This window comes from Mesoplodon densirostris, chromosome 18 (genome assembly GCF_025265405.1).
Source record: "Mesoplodon densirostris isolate mMesDen1 chromosome 18, mMesDen1 primary haplotype, whole genome shotgun sequence".
Taxonomy (NCBI): domain Eukaryota; kingdom Metazoa; phylum Chordata; class Mammalia; order Artiodactyla; family Ziphiidae; genus Mesoplodon; species Mesoplodon densirostris.
The window spans coordinates 14,559,399-14,579,907 of NC_082678.1; the positions used below are offsets into that span (position 1 = coordinate 14,559,399).

Below are 20,509 nucleotides of genomic sequence, written 5' to 3' on the forward strand. Positions count from 1 at the left end.
AGCCAGACCCAAAATGCTACACACCGCAGGACTGCATTTCTACGACACTCTGGAAAAGGCAAAATCATAGTGACAGGGGACAGGTTAGTGGTGGCTGGGACAAGGGTGGGGAGGGTTTGGCTACAAAGAGGCAGCCCAGGGTTTGGGGAGGGGAGAATGTTCTGTGCCTTGTTTCTGTGGTGGTACAACGACTCTAAGCATCATCAAAACTCAGCTGTACACCCCCAAATGTGATTTTTATTGATATCAATTTTAAAATTTTAAAGTAAAAAAGTATTTGATTTGTAAAAGTGGGGCAAAAATCAGCAAGGTGCTGTTATTTTGAAGGGAAAGACGACTTGTTGGTGAGATCAGAAGTTTCGTGGAGGAGAGGGGGCTTTCCTGGTGAAGGGATCACAGACCGGTGGAATCTGGCCGAGCAGCGAGGCGCTGGGCGTGCTGGGTCCACCTGCGTGCTGGGAAGGACGCACCGTGCCGTTCGTGGGACACCTGGGACACCAAGGAGGAGAGGCCCTGCCAGTGGGGCCTGTGGACATGGGTTACAATATGAAACAACCCTCAGGTGCGGGGGTGGAGGTGGGAGGATTAAAACTTTCGAGGAGGCCAAAAAAAAAAAAAAAAAAAAAAAGGCATCGTCAAGACAGAAAGGATAGAGACAAAAAGGGCACGCCACCGCGCACTGGGCGTGGGAGTCGGTGTCAGGGCCGCCCGAGAAAGGGCACCCTATTGACAGCTTCACGTTTCCCCCGAGGCGGGCCTCCCTGGGACTCGCAGGTCTGGACCCCAAAACGGAGCTTTCAGGGGGTAGCTGGACCCACGTGTCCAGACGGGTCTCGGCAAGGAGGGAGCCCGGGGACCGCATGGGAGCCGAGGTTCCGCGTGGGATCCGGGGGGCGGCGTGGGAGCCGAGGTATGCGTGGGAACCGGGGGACGGCGTGGGAGTTCGGGCACCTGTGGCAGCCGCGCAAGCTGGCTGAGCTGGGGTGAAAGAGAAGCTTGAAGCGACCACACACTCCCGGCTGCTCTCCCCGCACCCCGCCCCTTTCTCCTCCTCCGCCATTCCTCCCCACAGGCTCCGCCCAGGACCCGCCCCCACTTCTGCCGAGACCCCGCCTCCCGCAGCCAAGTCCAATCGACAGCCCGCCGCCACCACGGGCCCCCAGTTCTCTGCTGCTCCTCCCACGCCTGAACTTCTCGAAGGACAGCCGAGCGGCCCAATGAGCTCCAGGGACGTCCGGAGCGGGCGGCCGGAGGGCCAATTCGAAAGCGGCGCGGGCAGGAAAGGCGGGCCTCCGTGACGGACGGGGAGGAGGTGCCAAGCTGTTTGCTGGTTGCTAGCTGCGGCTGCTCGCCCGGCCTCCCGGCCGTTTCATTGTCACCGGGCCTCGGAGTCAGCGCCGGGGCCGGGGGCGTGAAGTCGCCGGCCCAAAGCCTGGGCCCCGCCTGGCCCCGCCTGGAGGGCCCAGCGTACCCCTCGCCGTTCGGTCCCGCAGGCCCCGAGTCCCAGGCCCGACCCGCGCAGGTGAGGGGATCCCTGTGCAAGTGGGGTTGCCCTCGCAGGTGAAGGGGGGTCCAGGGCCTGCGCAGATGATGGGGCCCGCGCAGGTGAGGGGGTTCCTGGACCGCGCAGGGAGGGGCATTCCGGGCTGCGCAGGTGAGGTGGAACGTGCAGGTGAGTGGGGCCTCGTTCCGCTGAGGGCGTCCCCGCGCAGGTGAGGTGGTCCTGGGCCCGCCCAGATGCGGAGGCCAGCGCAAGTGAGGGGGTGTGGCCCTCGCACAGGTGAGGGGGTCCACGCAGGTGACCGGGGGGGGTCCTTATGCAGGTAAAGGGGTCTGCCCAGATGAGGGGGAGGGTGCAGGTGAGGGCCCCTCGGTGCCCCCGCACAGGTGAGGAGGGGCTCATGCCCCAGGGCCGTTGAGCTCCTCCTGCCTTCCCAGGAGGATGGGGTGGAAACCAGTCAGCAGTCGGGTCTCACCACCTTGAGCCAAACCGCAGAGAGATGGGGAGCTGCTGGGCAGAGAAGCTGCTTGGGGTCCTGGGACAGCCCATCTTGAGGGGTCCAGGCAGAGGCTCTGTACACCCACCTTCAGGCCCTGGGAGGGATACCTCTATAGGCAAGGTGAGGTCTAGCTTGGAGGTTTCCACGGAGAGGCTGTGTTTACCCTCCCAGAGCCCTGCACGTTCCTCCTCGAGTGGGCCAGCCTGGGTCCAGCTGGGTGTGACCAGTGCCTCGAGGAGAGGAGGGTGTTAAATTTCACCCCCAGGACCCGACCGGAAATGCATAACTGAGGACACTGGCCTGGTGAGTGGCAGGGACAGCCTCTGCCCTCACGCTGGAGAGTAGGGGACAAAACCTCTGCTGTGGGTGTTGGGGCTGAAGGAGGCTGCAGTGCTGACCTTGGATGACGATGGAGTGCGCCCGCTGGCCCACCAGAGTCCTCCGCGGCACGGAGGGCTGTGCTCATTCCTCTCTGGTCACTCCTGGTGCCGGCTCACCCCCTCTTGTTACCTGAACACCTGCCACATGCCGGGTTCTGGGGCTGCATGGTCCCCACCCTCATGGACCTTACATTCTTACGAGGGCATCAGGCAGTGCACAGACCAACCTGTGTGCGCAGGTGGTCAAGTGAAGAAGAATGAAGCAGGATGAGGGAATGAAGAGTGACAGCGACAGGCAGCCCTCTGAGTGAAAGGGGGCCTCGTGACATCCCAGGGAAGGGTCTCAAGCAGATTGAGGAGGGAAAAGGGAGGCAGTGAGGAGGTCACAGAGATCAGGGTCAGGTCTGAGGGGCATTAGGCATGTGGACTTTATTCTCCCTGCCTGGGAGTCCTCGGAGGGTCTTCACTGGGGGCACAGCCTGATCTGAGACCCGGTTCAGAAAGATCAGCTGTGGCTGCCGTGCGGGGAGGGGCTGGGCCGGCCAGGCAGGGCCGGAGGAGGGGCTGCTGTGGTTGTCCAGTTTGAGGAGATGGGGGCTCAGATAGGGGTTGTGGAGGGAAGGGACTGACGGGGAAGGGGCACTGGCTGGGTTGCGGAGGGGGCAGGTGTGGTGGTGAGGGAGAGGATGTCGGGACGAGACCTGGATCTTCGGTCTGAGCCGGTTTCAGAAAATGCCCTCCAGGGAGGGGCGCTGGAGGTGGTAGTCAGGTGTCCGTTTGGGTCTGAGGTGCCAGAGGCTCCGTGGTTAGCTAAGTTGGGAACTAGGGGACAGGGGGGCGGGAGGTATGCCTGTGGGAACCGGCAGCCCATGGATGGTGTTTGAAGCCAGGAAGCCAGAGGCAGTCCCCCAGGACGAAGAGAGAGGCCCCGGGCTGAGCAGTCGGAAGAGGAAGGGCCAGCACGGGACGCTGCAGAGGCGGCCAACCTAGGAGGGGAGGAGGGGACCTGGACACGAGAGCAGATGCTGCATCCCAGGAGCTCGTGGATATTCTGGGTGGTTCTGAGGAGATGGAGGGGGTTCTGTGGTCAGATAAGTTTGGGGGCCCTAACAAACCCCAGTTAGAATATCACCTGTGGGGTGCTCACCACGTGCCAGCCTCACAGCCGTCTTATCTGAGCCTCATGGTAACCCCTGGGGAGGCACCTTTAAAGGCCCATTTTACAGATGAGGAGCATGGGGCCCAGGCGGGTGGAGTACCTGTCACGGGGCGGGGGCTCACAGCCATGACTGCCGCAGCCCCCGGCCACCCCAAGCAGTGCCCCTCCGGGGAAGGTCATCTTGACCCCAGGAGGCCGTCCTTTTGCCATTCATGCTCGGGGTCCCACTCTGCCACTCGCTTTTGCTCCTAATGAGGAGATGGCCACTCAGTGAGGAGGGTGGTGGGCGTGGCAGGCTTCTGGGGAGCTGGGTGGCAGGCAGACTCAGGCGCCCTGGTCCCCTGCGGCCGGACCAGAGGTTATGTGTGCGCACCTGGTTCCTCGGAGGACACCTCCTCGCATCCCTTCTTCCCTGCTCAGGGCCTGCTTGTCCACCATGAAAGGCTCCAGGGCCCTCAGTGGCCCCTCTGGCCCTCCCGAGGGCAGCCCGGAAAGCATGGACCTGAGTCTGACAGGCCTCCCTCCGCCCATGTCCCGGCGTCCCAACAGTGCCTCCACCGCCAAGCCCATCGCCCGCTCCATCTCCGTGGTCACTGGCAGCGAGCCAAGGAGGAAGATGCTGGTGAGTGTTAGGGCTAGGCCTCAGGTCCAGGGGTGTTCAGGGCCCCCTACCTCGGGGTGGTGTCTGACTCCTGGGTAAACTCCACGCCTCAGCAGGCACCTTCATGTCCATTATCCCATGCATCCCTGGGGCCGCCCCGGGACAGGAAGGACTCCGGCTTGTAGACCAGGGAGCTGACTCACCAAGAGGTCAAGACTGGGGTCGGCTGGCCCCGGGCAGAGCCTAGATCCTGCCAGCACCAAGCCCTCTGCCCCTCCTGTTCCAGCAACATTTGGATTTGTGTGATTCCTCTGTAAACGGGGTTAATGTGTGGGGAAGGAGGAGCTCCTGGTGGCCTTGAGATACCAGGCAGGGCAGGGCAGGGGGGCAGCAAGATGGCCACGGGAGCTGCGGGTCAAGAGCTGCAGGGGGGAGTGAGTGGCCAGGCTCGTTGGTTAGAGGGTGATGAGGAGGATGGTCAGCCTTTGCTGCAGCGCCCAGGCGGGCCTCACGCGCTTCCTCTCGGACCTTCCATCTGCCAGGGGTGAGGCGCTCCCACTTGGTGTGAGAGGTCGAGGACCTGCCCCTGCTCAGCAGGTCAAACCCAGGACCCCCATGCTGCTCCCCTGCCCACCTGTCTACATGTGACCCAGGAGAGCCTCTCTCTAAATCTGTGTCCAAGCCTGCCCTGGTGCTGCGTGGACTGGCGAGGGTCTAAAACCTTGGCCACATGGTTGGTTGCTTCCCTCCTTTTGGCAGGAGGCCCCAGGGCCCAGAGGCTCCCGGGCCATCAGCAACCTTCGCAGATCTAACAGTGCCACGCAGGTCAACCAGCCACAAGCCAACCAGGCATGGCCTGGCCCCCTCAGGTAACCTCTGACCCCTCAGGCACCCCCGGCCTGCTCTTTCCTCCTTCTGTTAGCCCTTCTCCCAGCTTCACTGGCGTGAGCACTGGCTGGACGGGGGCCAGCCCTGGGCGGGGCAGGCGGGACGAGTCTTGGCCCGTCATTTCCTGTGCAGGGATGTGGACCTCAAGGCCACCATCCCCCTGCCTGCACCTCTTCCTTGTCCTTGCTGCGCTTTGCCTGAGGTGTTGTGGTGGCCACAGGACAGGTGTGAGCACCTCTTCCAGGTGCGGTTGTCAGATCTGGGCTGAGAAATGATATTTTATGCTGTGGGCTGGGGAGCAGGAGTCCCCACCGGTGACCTGGTCCCTCCTGTCCTCTCGTAAGACGACCCCCGTCTGGGTTCCGGGAGTCGGGCTCCCCTGGCCCAGTGACTATCCCTGCTTGCTGTCCTCTCTGCGACACAGGCCGGAAGAGCCCCCAGGCTTCCTGACACTCTTCGAGGGCAGCCCCGGTGGGAGAAAGAGGCCTGCCGGTCTGAGCAAAGCTTCCAGCGAGAAGGGAGCCACGTGGAATGTCCTGGTGAGGCTGCAGCTGAGCTGAGCGGACAGGACGTCACGCGGCCTGTGTCCGTTGGGAGTGACGCCTGGTTCCGGTTTTGTTCTCACTGCCCCTGCAGGATGGCCCAGCAGGGGGTGGGGGGCATCAGTGTTAGTTAGCCAGCTTTAACCACAACAGTCAACGTGAGGAGGAGCAGCAAAGAATGTCCCAGCCCTTAGGCCATCCCACCGCTCCCCATGTGTGCGTGAGGCAGTGGGGACAGGGCAGGGGCCCTGTATCAGTGGCGTGTGCAGCGAGGTCACAGGCTGTCGTCTATGTGCAGGATGACCAGCCCAGGGCCTTCACCTTGCCACCCGATGCCCAGAGTCCTGGCACCCTCGACGTGCCGGTGGGCCCACGGAGGAGAGAGTGCACGGTGCCCCTGGCCCCCAACTTTACCGCCAACAACAGGTGCGCCGGCTACAGGGCCACACGGCCCCGCCCACTCAGAGCTCCCGGGGGTGGCCGCTTTGTCTTATTTGTGTCTGGACCAGGGGGCCTCGGAACATTTCTGTGGGCAGGTTGCTTAACCCTCCTGGGCCCCAGGATCCTCATTTATACCAAGGGGATAATGGTTGTGTTTGCCCCCCAGAGTCAGGAGGATTGAGGAATCCAAGATGTGAACCTCAGAGCAGAATCTGCTCAGGAGACGTTGATGTTTGGGGCACACTTTTGTTTTTCCCGGAGTTAAAAATGATCTCTTGTTTTCCTCCTTGGTTCGTTGTCTGTGTGTGGGTCACTTCTTCTCCCAGACTTGACAAGAGAACCTTTAGAACTCCCCTCCAGCAGGCCAGCAGGTGTCCTGCCCGTCCACCTTCCTCCAGAGAAACCTCTTGGAGCCCTGTCTTCTCTTGCCTGGGTCCGAGCTGGCCGCCCTCTGCTACCCGCTCCCTCCTGGTAGGCCCTCCGTTTCCTCCATCTCTAGGGGAGCACATCCTCCCGTAGATTCCTCAGGAAGGATGTGTGGGAGGTAAAGTTTCTAAGACCACATGTGCCTGAACATGCCGTGACCGTTCCACCGACTGAGAGTTTGGCTGGCGCTGAGTTCTAGATTGGAAAGCTTTCCTGACATCTTGAAGCAATTGCTCAGTTTCCGTGGAGAGCTGTTGTGAATTCACTGCCTTCCTGATCCCCAGTCCTTTCACGTGTCTGTTTTCCTCCCTCTAGAAGCAGTTTGAGTCATCTTTTCATTTCTCTGTTGTGGAAGCTCCCAGGGCCAGGCCTTCGACGTGGTCCTTTCACTGATCACACTGGGCTTTGGTGGCTGGTCCATGTGCACACTTGTGCTGTTCAGTTTTAGGAAATTTCCTCTTGTCATTTCTTTGACAGTTTTCTCCCTTTTCTTTTTCCCATTCTTTCTATGACTGCGGTTATTTGCATGTTGGGCCTCCTGAGTTGATTCTACAAAGTTGGCGTCTTCCCTTCTTCTCTTTCTCTTTAGCTTTGGGATCTGCTTTCTGATAGATGCACTTAACTGTGTATTTCAACCCTTTGCTCACTTTGTTTCTTCTCCTGTAGCTCCTCTTGTTCTCGAATGTGTCTCCATCCTTCCTCTTTCGTAGCATCTTGTTCTTGTTTCGTCTCTCACGTGTTTGAGGATTCCACGCAGCGGCGGCTGGAGCTGCCTGCACCGGCTCACGAGGCTGACTGTCCTCCTCTGCCCGGCTCTGGTTCCAGGGTGTCGGAAATCAGCCATGGTGGGAATATTGTCACTGACACTGGCAGATGCTGCAGATAAGAGCTTTTCTCTCTAGAGACTCGGCTGTTAAAGATTTATCAGCACAGCCTGACGCTGAGTGTACATTTGTTGAAATGTCCTGTTCTTTGCTTGGCCTTATTTCCATCATATTCTGTTTGTTGACCTTTCACATGTGGGTCTTTCCCCAAATGTCTGGAATACTGGCTCTGTCAGAATTTAAGAGGGAGGCCCTAAAAGTTGCCTGGAGGCTTCACTTTGGGGTGATTGTGTGGGGACCAGGCTGCTGTGCTGGGGGCTCCCCACCTGTCTGCGTCTGGCCAGTCTCTCCAGGGAGAGATCCTCCTGTCTCGCCCGCGGGGTTATTTGAGGGCCACCAGTTCTGCGGGCCGGCAGGAAAGGGATGGGGGTGTCCTGGTCCAGTGCACAGACTCTCACCTGGAGGCCTAGCTGCTTGTCTTCTGCAGGAGGAGGGGCAGGGCAGGGTGGGCTTGGTGCCTGATGCTCAGAGTGAGGAAGGGGGTGCAGGCGCAGCTGCTGCTTTGGAAGAGCCAGGTGCCCTTGCTTCCTGCACCTCCCTGGATCCTGGGGTGCAGACCAGCCGCCTCGTGGCCCCTGCGGCACCCAGGTTTCCCCTCACTCACTTTGTGAGTCAGTCACCGCTGGGCCCTCTGTTCCTCGTCCTCAAGAACTTTGTGGACATTTCTTTGCCGCCGTCTCATCTTCTCATCCTTGTGTGTTTGTACATTTTTTATTCCTTCTAGCGGGTTTGAGAGGGGCAGAGAGAAAACAGTGTGTATTCCATCCATCACGTGTAACTGGCAGGGGGAGGTCCTTTCTCTGTTGACTGGTCTGTGACCGTTCCCCCACCCTGTCGTAGGCATGTCCGAAGTCAGGGGCCGCAGTTTTCACCCCCAAACCTCGGGTTCTGCTCGGTGGAATGCCCTGGTGGATGGAGCTTTCCCGGGTCCCAAGAAGGGCCCCACCGGCAGGGACACTGAGACAATGCCACAGTGAGCCCTGGCATCAACAGCGTGACTCGGGGGTCTTTCCCAGAGCCTGACCCCCCTGCCCCGGTCTCTCCTGGCAGGAGCAACAAGGGCGCCGTGGGCAACTGCGTTACCACCATGGTGCACAACCACTACACCCCCTCGGAGAAGGTGCCGCCCCCCAAGAGCTCCAACCACACGGCTCCCTCCCTTAAGTAAGGCCCTGGCTCCAGCCTGGCACGATGCACGACCTGGGCCACACAGGCGGGCCCGGGCTCACTCCAGCCTGAGGTCCTGCCGAGTAAGCCACAGCCACCCCCTGAGTCTCCGGTCCCCGGCTAAGCCCAAAGCCAAGGGGGGTCTCGAGCAGGGCTGAGCTGAGCTGAGCAGAGCAGCCCCTAGTCCGTCACCCCTACATCCACTGCATGGTGTGCTCAGGTCAGGGACGGCCCATGGGTGTCTTGAGTCACCATCTGGCTCTAGGATCCTGTGACATTTGAGACCTTTCTGCTGTTTTAAATGCAGTGCCCATTAACCCTGGGTGCCACCAGACAGGCTCTGGTGGGGGCAGAGTAGGTGACCCTGGCGATGACCAGCAAGTCAGAACAGGGAACAGGACCTGTGGGTGCCTCCTCCCAGGCCCAAGGCCCCAGGACCAGGCCGAGGCAGCTCCCCGGGCTGCGGGCAGAGCCGTCCCCCAGGGGCCAGGAGATGGGGGCCCTGTCAGGAGGCTGTGATCCTTTCTCTGCCCTCCCGGTCAGCAACATCATCAAGGCAGCCACGGATGAGGGCGAGGGCAGCAGCCTCGGGAAGCCACAGAAGAATGCGGCCCGTAGCAACCACACGGTCCAGAACAACTCGGGGGGCACCGCCGGGCAGCTCAGACGGAAGGAGGTGACCGAGGAGGAGGCTGAGAGGTGACCGCAGCCGGGGCTGGGAGGAGGTCGGAGGTACCAGTGAGAAATTTCCATTTAAGAGTTGTTTTAAGATATGTAGGCTGAAAAGACCACACGTACAATTCTTTTTATATAAAACGTCAAGAAAGGCAAATCTGCAGAAACAGAAAGTAGAGTGGTGGCTTCCTGGGGCCAGGGGAGTGCTTTGGGTGGCGATGGAAATGTTCTCAAACCGGATCATGCTGGCGGTCGTACAACTCTGTAAATTTACTAAAAATCACTGAATCGTATACTCAAAATGGGTGAATTTTATAAGTATGTAAACCATACCTCAGTAAAACTGTTAGTTAAAAAAACATTAAGCAGAAAGAAGATATAAAGCTGAAAAACTCCAAACAGCTGATGGAGCCGCCCCTAGAATCTTGCCCCTGGGGAGCACAGAGGGTGGGCATGGGGGGGATCTCCTGCTGCAGCCCCAGGTCTGTGACATTGTGCCCCATCAAGAACCACTTTGAGAGCCCCACCTGGCTGAGCAGTCACCACTGCTGTCCCAGTTGAACTTGGGACTGGGCCCTGGAAGTGGGCAAGCAGGACGAGCTGGGTGAGGCCCAGGTGTCCCCACCAGGGCTCCCCTCTGCGTTCATGTCCCACGGCCGGTGACTGCTCACATCCTAGATGGTCCATTAGCACCTTTGCTGAGTGAATCAACAAAGTGTCCCTGAGAGCCAAGGTGAAGGCTTTGGGTTTAACCCGCTTTACTGAGTATAATTCACGTACAACAAGACACGCCGCCTTTAGGGCACAGGTCTATGAGTTTGATGCACGTGCAGACAGAACGGTGTCACCCCCTGGGATCCCCTCGCATGCCTCTCACCCAGCCCCTTCTGGCCGAGACCCTGGCCACACCAGCCTGTCCCCTGCAGCTTGCCTTCTCTAGCAGGCCCTGACTAGAGCACCGGCCTGTGGCCTTCTGTGCCTGGCCTGCAGAGTCCCTGGTTTGTTACTGTTTGTGAGTAATGTCGCTGTCGGGAGCACACAGTGCTCACCCATAGGTGGTGGGCCTTTGGGTTACTTTCTGTTTCTAGCAATTGTGAATAACCTGTGCGAATGAGCATTTGCATTTCCCTGGGGAACGCTGACACCTGAAGAAGGGCCACGTGCACAGCCACCGGCTTCTCTGCCTGCCGGGCCTTCTGGAGACCCGGGGAGGGAGGCCTTGGCTCAGCCGCCTCCATCCTGAGCCCCACTTTCTGGCAGGTTTATCCACCAGGTGAACCAGGCCGCCATCACCATCCAGCGCTGGTACCGACATCAAGTGCAACGGCGCCGAGCCGGAGCTGCCCGCCTGGAGCGCCTGCTGGCGTCCAAGCGAGAGGTCAGCGTGGGTGTGTGAGCCACACCCTGATGGGGCGGGCGAGAATCCCAGGGGTCCAGCTATACGGCAGGGTTTCTCAGACCAGTGGGGTTGGACTTAGAATTGCCCCATGGGTGCCCCCCATCTGGGGGCCCAGCTTCCTCCCTCCTGAGTCACTCGGTCGGCAGGGCCTGGGTGCCAGGTCACCCTTGCCGAAAGGTGGGGTGGGTTTCTGGCTGGGATGCAAAGCCATCTCCCACCTGCAGGAGCCACTGGCCACCTGGGAGAGGGGAGCTTGTCCTCTGTGAGGCAGAGAAATGGCAGGATGGGGCAACCCCATCTTCCCAGTGAAACCCACCATGGCTCGGCTTCTGCAGGGGCAGCGGCAGCGTCTAGGAGAGGGGACCCTCCTGGACCAGCACCAACAGAAGGAGGTGGCCAGGAGGAAGGCCCGGGAGGAGAAGGCGCGCCAGGCCCGGAGGGCAGCCATCCAGGTGAGGGGTGACCTGAGCCACATGGGGAGCCTGGTGCTAAGGCAGGACCCCCATGTGCCGAGAGCACCACTGCGCTCCTGGGGGCCCCGCTGCCCCCTCCCTGTGCCCCTGGGTGTGGGGCCTTGGGCAGTACAGCTTGGGGAGGACAAGGGGCTGCCCTCTCCCCTGGGTGGGGCTGCTCACAGGTGCTCCCCACGGCAGGAACTGCAGCAGAAGCGAGCCCAGAAGTCACGTAACGCTGACCTTGGGCTGCTGAAGGGGCCCGGGGAGACAGGGAAGCCCCAGACCACCCAGGAGCCAACCCTGAGGCCGGGGAGCGCTGCCCAGCAGACCCGCAAGGCCAATAACACTGGTGAGCAGGTCCTAGAGCCCGGAGGCTGCCCTGCCGCCTGCCCACCTCTGCCTCCGGCTCTATGTGCAGACACCCCGGCTATGGTGACCCCAGGTGCAGCCATCCCTGAAGGCGGACACCCCATGCCCAGACCTCCCCATCCCCTTCCCTCAGGGAGGCCCGTGGCTGAGAAGGAGGTGTGGCCTCTGCCAGCATCCTCTGGCCCCGTGTGCCACTGCCCCATTTGTGGCTTCCATCCGTGGAGGAGGGGCGTCGTTCTCAGCAGACACCAGGCCCTGCTCCTCCACCTCTGCCCCAGTTACTCTGGAGCTGGACACAGGGTCCCTACAGAGCAGCTGCACCAGCTACCTGACCTCTTGCCCCGGGAGGTCAGGGCTCTCCATCGTCCCCGCTGTTCCGTGAGGTCCACGGTGGCACGTGCTGTCCCAGGCCTGCATCCCCCTCCCCTGACCTCTTCCCAAGGGCTCCCCCATGTCCGCTGCCCCCAGGTGGGCTGACGCTGCGTTCCGTTGTGCAGGAGCTGGCCTCCATATCGCGGGCCCGGAGGACCCCTGCCAGCCTGCCCGCGACTCATCGCCAGAGCCCCGGCAGCTTCCAGAGGACAAGCCTCAGGTCTCGGCACAGCCCTTCCTGCCCTCCCTGCCTGGCTTCAGCTCTGGGGTGCATCTGTGCCGGGGTGGCTTGCGCTTGCCCTTTCCCTGCCCCTCCCTGGCTGTGGGGTCACTCGCACCAGGAAAGGCCACCCAGGATGGGTCTTGTCACTCCACCGGAGGGCTGGGGTCTCAGTGGTTGCTCTGGAATCCCGCTGGGTCTTCGTGGACACTGGGGTGGGGCCTGTGCAGGCCCACAGAAGAGAGCTGGAAGCTCAGAGGTTAGGTGTTGGCCAACGCCTCCAGCCTGAGGGACGAGGAGGCCAGGCCCGGACCTATCTCACCCGGCCGCCCTTTTTGTTTCCCTGGAGGTGGGTTGGGGGGCAAGCCCAGTCCCTGTGGCTGAGCGGGCAGGCACCCGTGTGGAGGAAGCCTCCCCCCGGCCTCCCCCACACTGTTCTCTGGTGGTCTCTGCCTCTAATGGCCCATCTGCTGCAGGATGCCAGCTCCCAGGACGTGGCTGGTGAGGGCATGGAAGCTTTGGGCCCTGTTGGGAGCAGGGCCAAGTCCAGGGCAACCCTGGACGAGCTGCTGGACACGCTGAAGCTGCTGGAGCAGGAGCCTGAGCCGCTGCCCCGCCCCCAGGTGTACCACAAGGACAAATACGCCTGGACCGACGAGGTGACCGTGGTCCTTGCCACTGTCCACACGGTCACAGGGGCGCTTTGGGGGCCAGGGAAGTCCACCGGGCTCCTCCCTGCTCTAGTCAGGATGCTAACGAGGGCCAGATGGGACCTTGTTGAACCCCCCTGTCATCCCCCGTCTCACTAAGGTTTAGGACCCCCAGAATAACCCAGGGGTGGAGGTGGGGTGGGCACCACCTCTCTGCCAGTGGTGCCCCCAGGTGATGGATGCCCTGCCAGGGTCTGGGCAGCCTGAGAGGCCCTCCCTCCGGACCAGGCCCTCCCCTGCCCCAGGGGGCCCTGAGCAACTCCTGGAAGGCCAGCCCAGAGTCTTCCGCTGCCCTGACTGCCCCTAATGCTGCGCCCCCTCCCCCCGCAGGAGGACGATTCCAGCTCCCTGACAGCCGACAACCTGGAGAAATTTGGGAAGCTGAGTGTGGCTGCTTGCCCCCGCGAGGACGGGACTCTGCTTTCGGAGGCCAAGCTGCAGAGTATCATGAGCTTCCTGGATGAGATGGAGAAGTCTGGGCAGGGCCTGCCGGCCTCGGCCCCCCAGGTGTGGAGGGGTCTCCAGGGAGGGACGGCAGGTCGCCACCAGGTGACCAGGGCCTGCCTGACACAGCCGCGTCCCCAGGGGCCCGTGCCGGACGAGGGGCTGGGGCGCCTGGAGCCAGCGTCCGAGGCCAGCACATCGGTGATGCGGCTGCAGCTGGAGGTGGAGGAGAAGAAGCAGGCGATGGTGCTGTTGCAGAGGGCGCTGGTAACGTCGCCCCCAGCACTGCCTCCGTCCCCATGTCCCCAGCTGGAGTGAGTGCCCGGCCTGCCCCCTTAGGGCCTCATCTCTGTCTCATCTCCCGCACCCCCCGCAGGCGCAGCAGCGCGACCTCACCATCCGGCGGGTCAAAGAGACGGAGAAGGAGCTGGGGCGGCAGGTGCGGCAGCAGCAGGAGCACTACGAGGCCACCATCCAGCGGCACCTGTCCTTCATCGACCAGGTGGTGCTGCCTGGGAGGCGGGGCTTGAGGGCAGGGCTGTCAGGACCTGAGCAGTCAGGGGGGAGAACGGGACTGGGTTCCAGACCAGCTCGGGCCTCATGGAGATTTCTGGAGCCATTGGCCTCCCCTGTGGGTCTCCTTCTCCTTCTGTAGAAACGGGCAGCCTCTTCCCCTGTGGGGACCAGGGCTGGTCCAGTGCTCACCAGTCCCCAGCGATGCTCCCCCCAGCCATAATCCTCCCCCTACCCATGGCCATGCTCCCCAGCCCAGCATGGTGGGCGGGCAGCTGGACTGGTTGGTCCTCTGGGGGCCTGGTGGGAGGCGTCCAGCAGGACACACCCTGAACTTTCCCGCGTGTTCCAGACCGTCCGTGTCCCGGGGAGGCCACTCCTGGTCTGCTGGGGCTGGTGGGGCAGCCAGAGCTCCCTTGACAGGGTGGGGGAAGCTTCAGGCCCACGCTATGTTCAGTCAAGCCCCCCCGTCAGGTCCTATTCTGAGGAAAATTCTGGTGTGGGGTCTGTGAAGAGAGGCAGGAGCCCCGAGGAACCGAGTGGCCTCCCGTGATCATTAGTGACACTCTGCTTGGTGATCATAGGTGTCTCCAAATTGGGGGTCTGCCTGGAGCCCTCAGTGAGGCTGGGTACCATCCTGGGGCTTCACAGAGACCCCTTGGCAGGCGACGGGCAGGCCCTTCTCCACAGGCCAGGTGACAGGGTCGAAAGAATGACCCCCATTCCAGGAAGCTCCTGATGTGGCCACAGTGGGGGGCTTGTAGCCAAGGCACCGTCCCTGCCTGAGCTCCGCTGACACCAGCCAGGTCTCAGGGGGCTTGAGGGCCGGGGGCAGCTGCAGCCCCTTGTCCATGTGTGCTCACCCTCCCAGACCCAGGGTCCCGCACAGACCCAGGAGCAGTGGGGTGTTTCGGGATTTGGTGCGCTGGCCCCCCGGGTGAGGGGAGGCGGGGTCTCCTGGCCTCACGGGGCAGCAGCTTCACCTCCGCCCCTGGTCGCAGTTGATCGAAGACAAGAAGGCTCTGGGTGAGAAGTGCGAGGCCCTGGTGGCCGAGCTGAAGCAGGGGGACCAGAGGCTCAAGGACAAGGAGGCCCAGATGCAGGAGAAGCACGAGCTGGTGAGCCCCTCACCCTCCTGACACCTGACCCCAGGCCTGGTATGCCTGCAGGCCCTGTGCGAGGGACCCCAGGACAGGTGGCCCCCGGAGCCTCCCGGCAGGTGGCAGAGCCCGGGGCAGGGGCTGAGGGACTCGCCTGACCCCTCCCATGTCACAGATGAGGTGGGGTTCAGAGGAGGTGACCGACGACATGCCGCAGCTCTGGTCCCTGGTCAGAGGGACGCCACTTACTACTACCGGCTTTCGTCAGACAACGACCCGCAGCCCCTGGTGCTTCCTGCTTTGCCCGAGGTCACTGTTGAAAGGCCGCCTCCTGAAACCCAGGGGATGGCCAGAAGGGGGCTGTCATTTGCATCTTCCCGCTTCGCACAGCTCCTCTGTTGACTCCTGTTTCCTTGCTGGTAGGAGATTAAGAAACTCAAAGAACTCATGAGTGCCACTGAAAAAGTCCGCAGGGAAAAGTGGATCAATGAGAAGACCCGGAAGATCAAGGAGATCACGGTCAAAGGTGGGTGCCGCTGTGCCCAGAGCCGCCACTCGGGTGGAGTAATCGTGGGGATCTCGAGTGAGAACAGCAGTTCCAATTGCACACGTGGCGGAGAAGCTTCCTGGGAAGCAGTGAGACTCATGGATGCGGCCCAGCTGGCTCGAGGCTGGGAGGAGTAAGGGAGGCTGGCGGCACACGAGCTTGGCCACAGACCAGCGTCCAGACAGAGGGCCCGGTCCGGGTTGGGGGGGGCCTCACCTTCCCTTGGCTGGGCTCCCCTTGCCGGGTCTCCTTGTCTCCTCCAGCTTCCAGGGGTGCGAGCCAGATGGGGGTTCGGGGTGGGGGCTGCCTGCTGGCAGCACAGTCACTCCTCCCCCACTTAGCCCTCTGAGGGCTGATGGGGCAGCCCCAGCTGTGCCTGCCCGTGCCCGGCCCTCCTGCCCCAGGACACCCTCTCCAGTGACCGCCCTCCTCCAGGGGGAGACCCAACAGGCCAGAGCACCAAGGAGGGAGTCTTGGTGCAGTGGGCAGGGAGAGATGCCGTGGGCACTGGTGGACTCAGCTGTGCTTAGGGCTGGAGCCCATGGTGGGGGTCCTCTACCCGGACTGCAGCCCTGGTGTCATGGTGGGCAGAGGTCGGGGGTCCCCCACAGTACAGAGGGGTGAGGGGCAGCGCCCCTGCAGTGGTGGGGGAGGGTCCCTGCAGCACGGTCTCCCTCCATGCCCCCCAGGCCTGGAGCCTGAGATCCAGAAGCTGATCGCCAAGCACAAGCAGGAGGTGAAGAAGCTAAAGAGCCTGCACGCGGTAGAGCTGCTGCAGGCGGACGAGCGTGCGGCCCAGCACTACGGACGCCAGGCGGAGGAGCTCCGCGAGCACCTGGAGCGGGAGAAGGAGGCGCTGGGCCGTCAGGAGTGGGAGCGTGCCCAACAGCGGTGAGGGTCCCAGCCCTCTGGGGATGTGGAGGGTAGGGGTGAGGCCTGGGGTGTGCGCAGACCCCCCCCCCCCCAGAGCGAACAGCACTTCCTCCGCAGTGGCCTCCCTCGGAGGACAGAGAAAGGGGGGTGTGTAGGACACCAAGGGATGCGGCTGTACTGGGCAGTTCAGTTCTGAGGGGCGTGCCCGGCTGGCGGCTGGGGTGGACGGGGTGGGGACTCCAGCACTCCGGCGGCCCCACTCCCAGCAGGTCCTGTGTCCGCAGCTTCGAGCAGCACCTGGAGCAGGAGCAGCGGGCCCTGCAGCAGCAGCGGCAGCGGCTCTACAACGAGGTGGCCGAGGAGAAGGAGCGGCTGGGTCAACAGGCCGCCAGGTACCGAGGGGAGGGGCCCAGCAGGCCGCCAGGTACTGAGGGGAGGGGCCTAGCCCCGCCCAGCCCCGCCCAGCGCCGCCCAGCCCCGCTCAGCCCCGCTCAGCCTTACAGAACTGGCCTCTGCTCACCTGCAGGCAGCGGGCGGAGCTGGATGAGCTGAGGCGGCAGCTGGAGGAGAGCAGCTCGGCAGGGGGCCGGGCCTTGAGGGCCGAGTTTGAGAAGGGGAGAGAGGAGCAGGAGCGCAGGCACCAGGTCAGCCCCGCCCCATCCCGCCCGGGCCCCGCCCCTCCAGGCCAGCCCAGCAGCAAAGCACCCATACCACCCGTGGAGAGGGGCCACCTCCAGGAGCAGCGCCCACCTGCCAGGGTGGCAGCCGCTTGGAGTGCTATGCTGAGCCTGGGTTCACGTGACGGGGCTCCCCAGCTAGCTCACCACAGACCCTCAGCTTGACCACAGGCCCCGTCCAGGCTCTTGCAGACACTGCCCTGGGTGGGGAGCAGCCAGCGGGGGCTGCTCTCACCCTGTCACTGGCCCCCAGATGGAACTGAAGACCCTGAAGGACCAGCTGGAGGTGGAGAAACAGATGTGGGAGGCCAACTCCGCCAAGAAGGAGGTGGGAGGCGGGTGAAGCTGGGGCAGGGGGTGGGGTCTTCCTTCCCTCTCTCCCCTCCTGCCCGGCACCCCAGGCTTCAAAGCTGGCTTGTAGGCTCCACCTCTGTGGCCTCCCCTCGGGCACATGTGGGTTCTGGCTGCCCAGGGCTGGCGGTGTGATTCTGACCGTACTTGAGTGAGCTTCCAGGTGGGCTCGGGAGAGACCAGGGGGCTGGAGCGGACCCCACTTGATGGTGGCGGGCGTTCCTCACCCTCCCCTTGCCCAGGTAGCTGCTCTCAAAGTTGACAGGCTGACCTGCAGCCAGTGTAAGGGGCCCACACAGGAGCAGGCTTTTCCTTGTCCTCTCATGCCTTTTACCAGGTGGGCTGTGTCACCTCTCCTGTTCTGGAAGGAGGCTGTGGTGGAGAGGCACCCGGGGCCACACAAGGCATCAGCCTGGGGACAAAGCCTGAGCAGTGGCCCAGCAGCCATGCTATCCCCCACCCCCAGCCACGCCCGGAGGGGTCCCCATATCTGTGGGATACGTGCCCAGACTGTTTGCCGAGTTAAAGGGCGTGGCATGTTAAACCTGATGGCAGTTTCCAAGTTGCCTTCCAAGAGGCTGCCCCACTGATGCTCTCGCCCCCAGGTGGGGCACCGGCCCTGCCCTCAGCAACCAGATGAGGTCCCTTCTTTTCTCAGGAGAGTCAGTTTGGCAGCAGACGCTGTCTCTGTGGCCTTAGTCCCGGGTCTCTGAGTGGGGAGAAGCACCAGGCTGTGCTAATTGTTCTCACTCAAGCCCCAACTGTGTCCCACGCTGGGTCCTGATGACAGGACGTGGCCTCCACCCCTGAGGGCAAGTGGGGCCTGGGGTAGTGTGAGGCCTCTCCTTCCCTGCCATCAGGGCATTCCCAAGAGTCCATGTGGCCATCCCTCGGCCTCCTCCGCCAACCTCAGCCGGCCCCCCAAACCCTCTGGGCCTCCCCTGCAGGAAGCGTGGCTGCTGAACCGGGAACGGGAGCTGAAGGAAGAGATCCGGAGAGCCCGGGACAAGGAGATCGAGCTGGTCATCCACCGGCTGGAGGCCGACATGACGCTGGCCAGGGAGGAGAACGAGCGGGCCGTCGAGAGCCGGTGAGGCCCCGAGAACCCCGGAGCGAGGCCCAGACGCTGGCAATGGGGCTACCTCTGACCCTGCTTCTTGCGCCACCAGGGTCAAACGCCTCCGGGATAAGTACGAGGCGGAGCTCTCAGAGCTGGAACAGTCGGAGCGGAAGCTTCAGGAACGGTGCGCAGAGCTGAAGGGGCGCCTTGGGGAGGCCGAGGGGGAGAATGTGCGTCTGCAGGGCCTGGTGCGGCAGAAGGAGAAGGAGCTGGCGGATGTGAAGGCGGTGAGCCGGCGGGATGGGTGGCTGACCGCCAGCCCCCAGCCCCCGCCATCCGCTCATGCGGTCCCTGTCGTCCCCGCCCGCCACCCCACCCCAGGTAAATGAGCAGCTGGCTGGCGAGCGCAGCAGCCTGGCCCAGGTCCTTCGCCAGGAGTTCGCTGACCGGCTGGCAGCTTCGGAGGAGGAGAACCGGCAGGTCAGGGCCGAGCTGGCCGAGCTGCGGGCCCGCCAGCGGCTGGAGCTGGAGCAGCTCACGCGGGAGAAGCAGGCGGAGCTGGAGGAGGTTCACGGGAGGTGGGCTGCAGGGCTGACTGGGGTCCTGGGGAGCACAGGGCTGGGGGAGGCAGGCGGGACCCTGTGGCTCCAAAGAGGACGCTGGGCCCAGGAAGGCGAGCGGGCTGCGCGCACTCCTTCCAGCTTCCTGCTTCCTGCCGACGCAGAACTGGGCCCCATCAGCCGTGGCTGCTCCAGGCTCTGTGTTTGAGGCTCTGTCGTCCTCTATGTTGTGCTTGGCCCCAGAGCCTGGGAAGAAGCCCAGCCAACCCCAGCCAGGGTGGGTGCCCTATGTGTGGGTGTCCGGAGAGGAGCTCCCTGGCCCTTAGCCCCCTGGGCCTGGGTGGAGTGGGTGCTATGCAGAAAGGATGGACGCCCTCCACCCCCTACTCCCCCCGCTGCCAGGGATCCCTTAGTCCTTCCCTGGTCCCTACCTGCCCGCCCTCCGTGGGTGCTCTGTGACGCAGGCGTGTGGTGGGGGCTTCTCGTCCTCCTCTCAGCAGGGAGCCCTTCCCAAGGGCCATGGATTCACACGGGGTCAGCCGTGGGGTCACAGGTCCTGTCATTGGCTTCTCCAGGCGGCCCAGTGCCGCAGTCAGCAGGGCTGGGACAAGGTGGGCAGGAGTGGCCCCTCCTGCTCTTCGGGGGATGGAGGCCCCCCACCGGCCACCCTGCTGTACTCGGAGCTGCAGGCCGGCGTGGGGGTCTGGCAGGGGCACTGCACAAAGGCCCACCGTGCGCTCCCCCGCAGGGTGAAGCTGGCCCTGGCAAAGAAGGAGGAGGCCGTGAGCAGCCTCCGGAAGCAGCACGAGGTGGGTCCCCACGGCCGGCCTTCCTGGGGGAGCGGGGGTGGCTCGGGCCTGACCAGGGTGGACGGCCTGTTGCAGGCCGCGCTGAAGAGGGCCGACCACCTGGAGGAGCTGCTGGAGCAGTGCAGGCGGCCGTTCCCGAGTGCCAAGTGACTGCCGACAGCAGAGGCTGAGGGCGCCTGGCGGGAAGTGCTCTGGCCGCCCCTCAGGTGGAGCACCGAGGCTACGTCGTAACAGTAAAGAGGTGTCTTTTAATACTTTGTGTGACCCTGACTTGTCTCTCCTGGGCTGGGGCCTGGGGTGGTGGGGCTAGAGGCTGCTCAGGGCCAGGTGTGAGGTGACCCGACCTAGCTTTGCTCTTGGCCTGCCCCCCATGTTTCCTGCCTGGCCCTGCGGTTCCCCAACTTAGGCCCCAGTCCCTGAGCAGAGAGAATGGCCCTCTGTTCCAGCCTGGGCCTGGACGAGCCCCATGACGCTTGTGCCCCCTCACCACACCCCTCACCCCTGGGGATGGAGCTCTGAGCCTCCTCCCCGACCCCTGCACAGGCTGCTGTGTGTCCCCTCCATGGTTAGAGAACTGGCCAGCCTCCCTGAGGGCCTCTCCTTCCTTCCCCCACTCAGGACACCCCCTGGAGGTGACAACCTGGAACCTGTGAGAAATGGGCACTGGACAGGCCCTGCCCACGAGGAGGGTGGAGGCCCATCCTCGAAGGTCTGGGCAGGGGAGCGAGAGGGCAGCGGAGTTCCCTCTGGGAACTCTCCTCCCCTGCCCTCCCGCCAGGCACTCTGTCGCTGCTGCTGCCCTGGCCGAGGGTGCTGGGACCAGGCCGCTGGGGAGAGCCGGCGCTGGCCAGGACAGCCCTCCTACTGGCCCTGGCGTCACCCTACTT

The 20,509-nt window shown here is 63.2% G+C and overlaps 1 protein-coding gene across 6 annotated transcripts; it reads left to right on the forward strand.

Moving 5' to 3' along the window:
* Positions 1-1,320: 1,320 nt before the first annotated feature.
* CEP131 (centrosomal protein 131) lies at positions 1,321-19,876 on the forward strand. 6 transcript variants are annotated; one of them, XM_060082206.1, is made up of 26 exons: positions 1,321-1,522; positions 3,960-4,161; positions 4,900-5,009; positions 5,453-5,567; positions 5,869-5,996; positions 8,372-8,485; positions 9,032-9,187; positions 10,424-10,541; positions 10,898-11,014; positions 11,216-11,366; positions 11,884-11,978; positions 12,455-12,637; positions 13,019-13,195; positions 13,274-13,399; positions 13,509-13,637; positions 14,647-14,763; positions 15,169-15,271; positions 15,982-16,183; positions 16,432-16,557; positions 16,692-16,809; positions 17,096-17,170; positions 18,141-18,283; positions 18,363-18,540; positions 18,635-18,831; positions 19,562-19,622; positions 19,698-19,876. In XM_060082206.1, the coding sequence occupies exons 2-26, from the start codon at positions 3,976-3,978 to the stop codon at positions 19,770-19,772; spliced, it is 3,300 nt and encodes a 1,099-aa protein (XP_059938189.1). In that variant the 5' UTR covers positions 1,321-1,522; positions 3,960-3,975; the 3' UTR covers positions 19,773-19,876. The 6 variants fall into 6 exon arrangements, with proteins under 6 accessions (XP_059938189.1, XP_059938191.1, XP_059938190.1 ...); XM_060082208.1 differs by having other exon boundaries at positions 16,435-16,557; XM_060082207.1 differs by having other exon boundaries at positions 13,509-13,634.
* The last annotated feature ends 633 nt before the right edge of the window (positions 19,877-20,509 follow it).

What these genes read in the sequence shown, in the direction of transcription:
- CEP131 (XM_060082205.1), top strand. Translation starts at nt 3,976, where the DNA reads ATGAAAGGCTCCAGGGCCCTCAGTGGCCCCTCTGGCCCTCCCGAGGGC. An exon ending in AATACGCCTGGACCGACGAG is followed by an intron (nt 12,638 to 13,018) that starts GTGACCGTGGTC and finishes CTCCCCCCGCAG; the next exon opens with GAGGACGATTCCAGCTCCCT. An exon ending in AGCTGGCGGATGTGAAGGCG is followed by an intron (nt 18,541 to 18,634) that starts GTGAGCCGGCGG and finishes ACCCCACCCCAG; the next exon opens with GTAAATGAGCAGCTGGCTGG.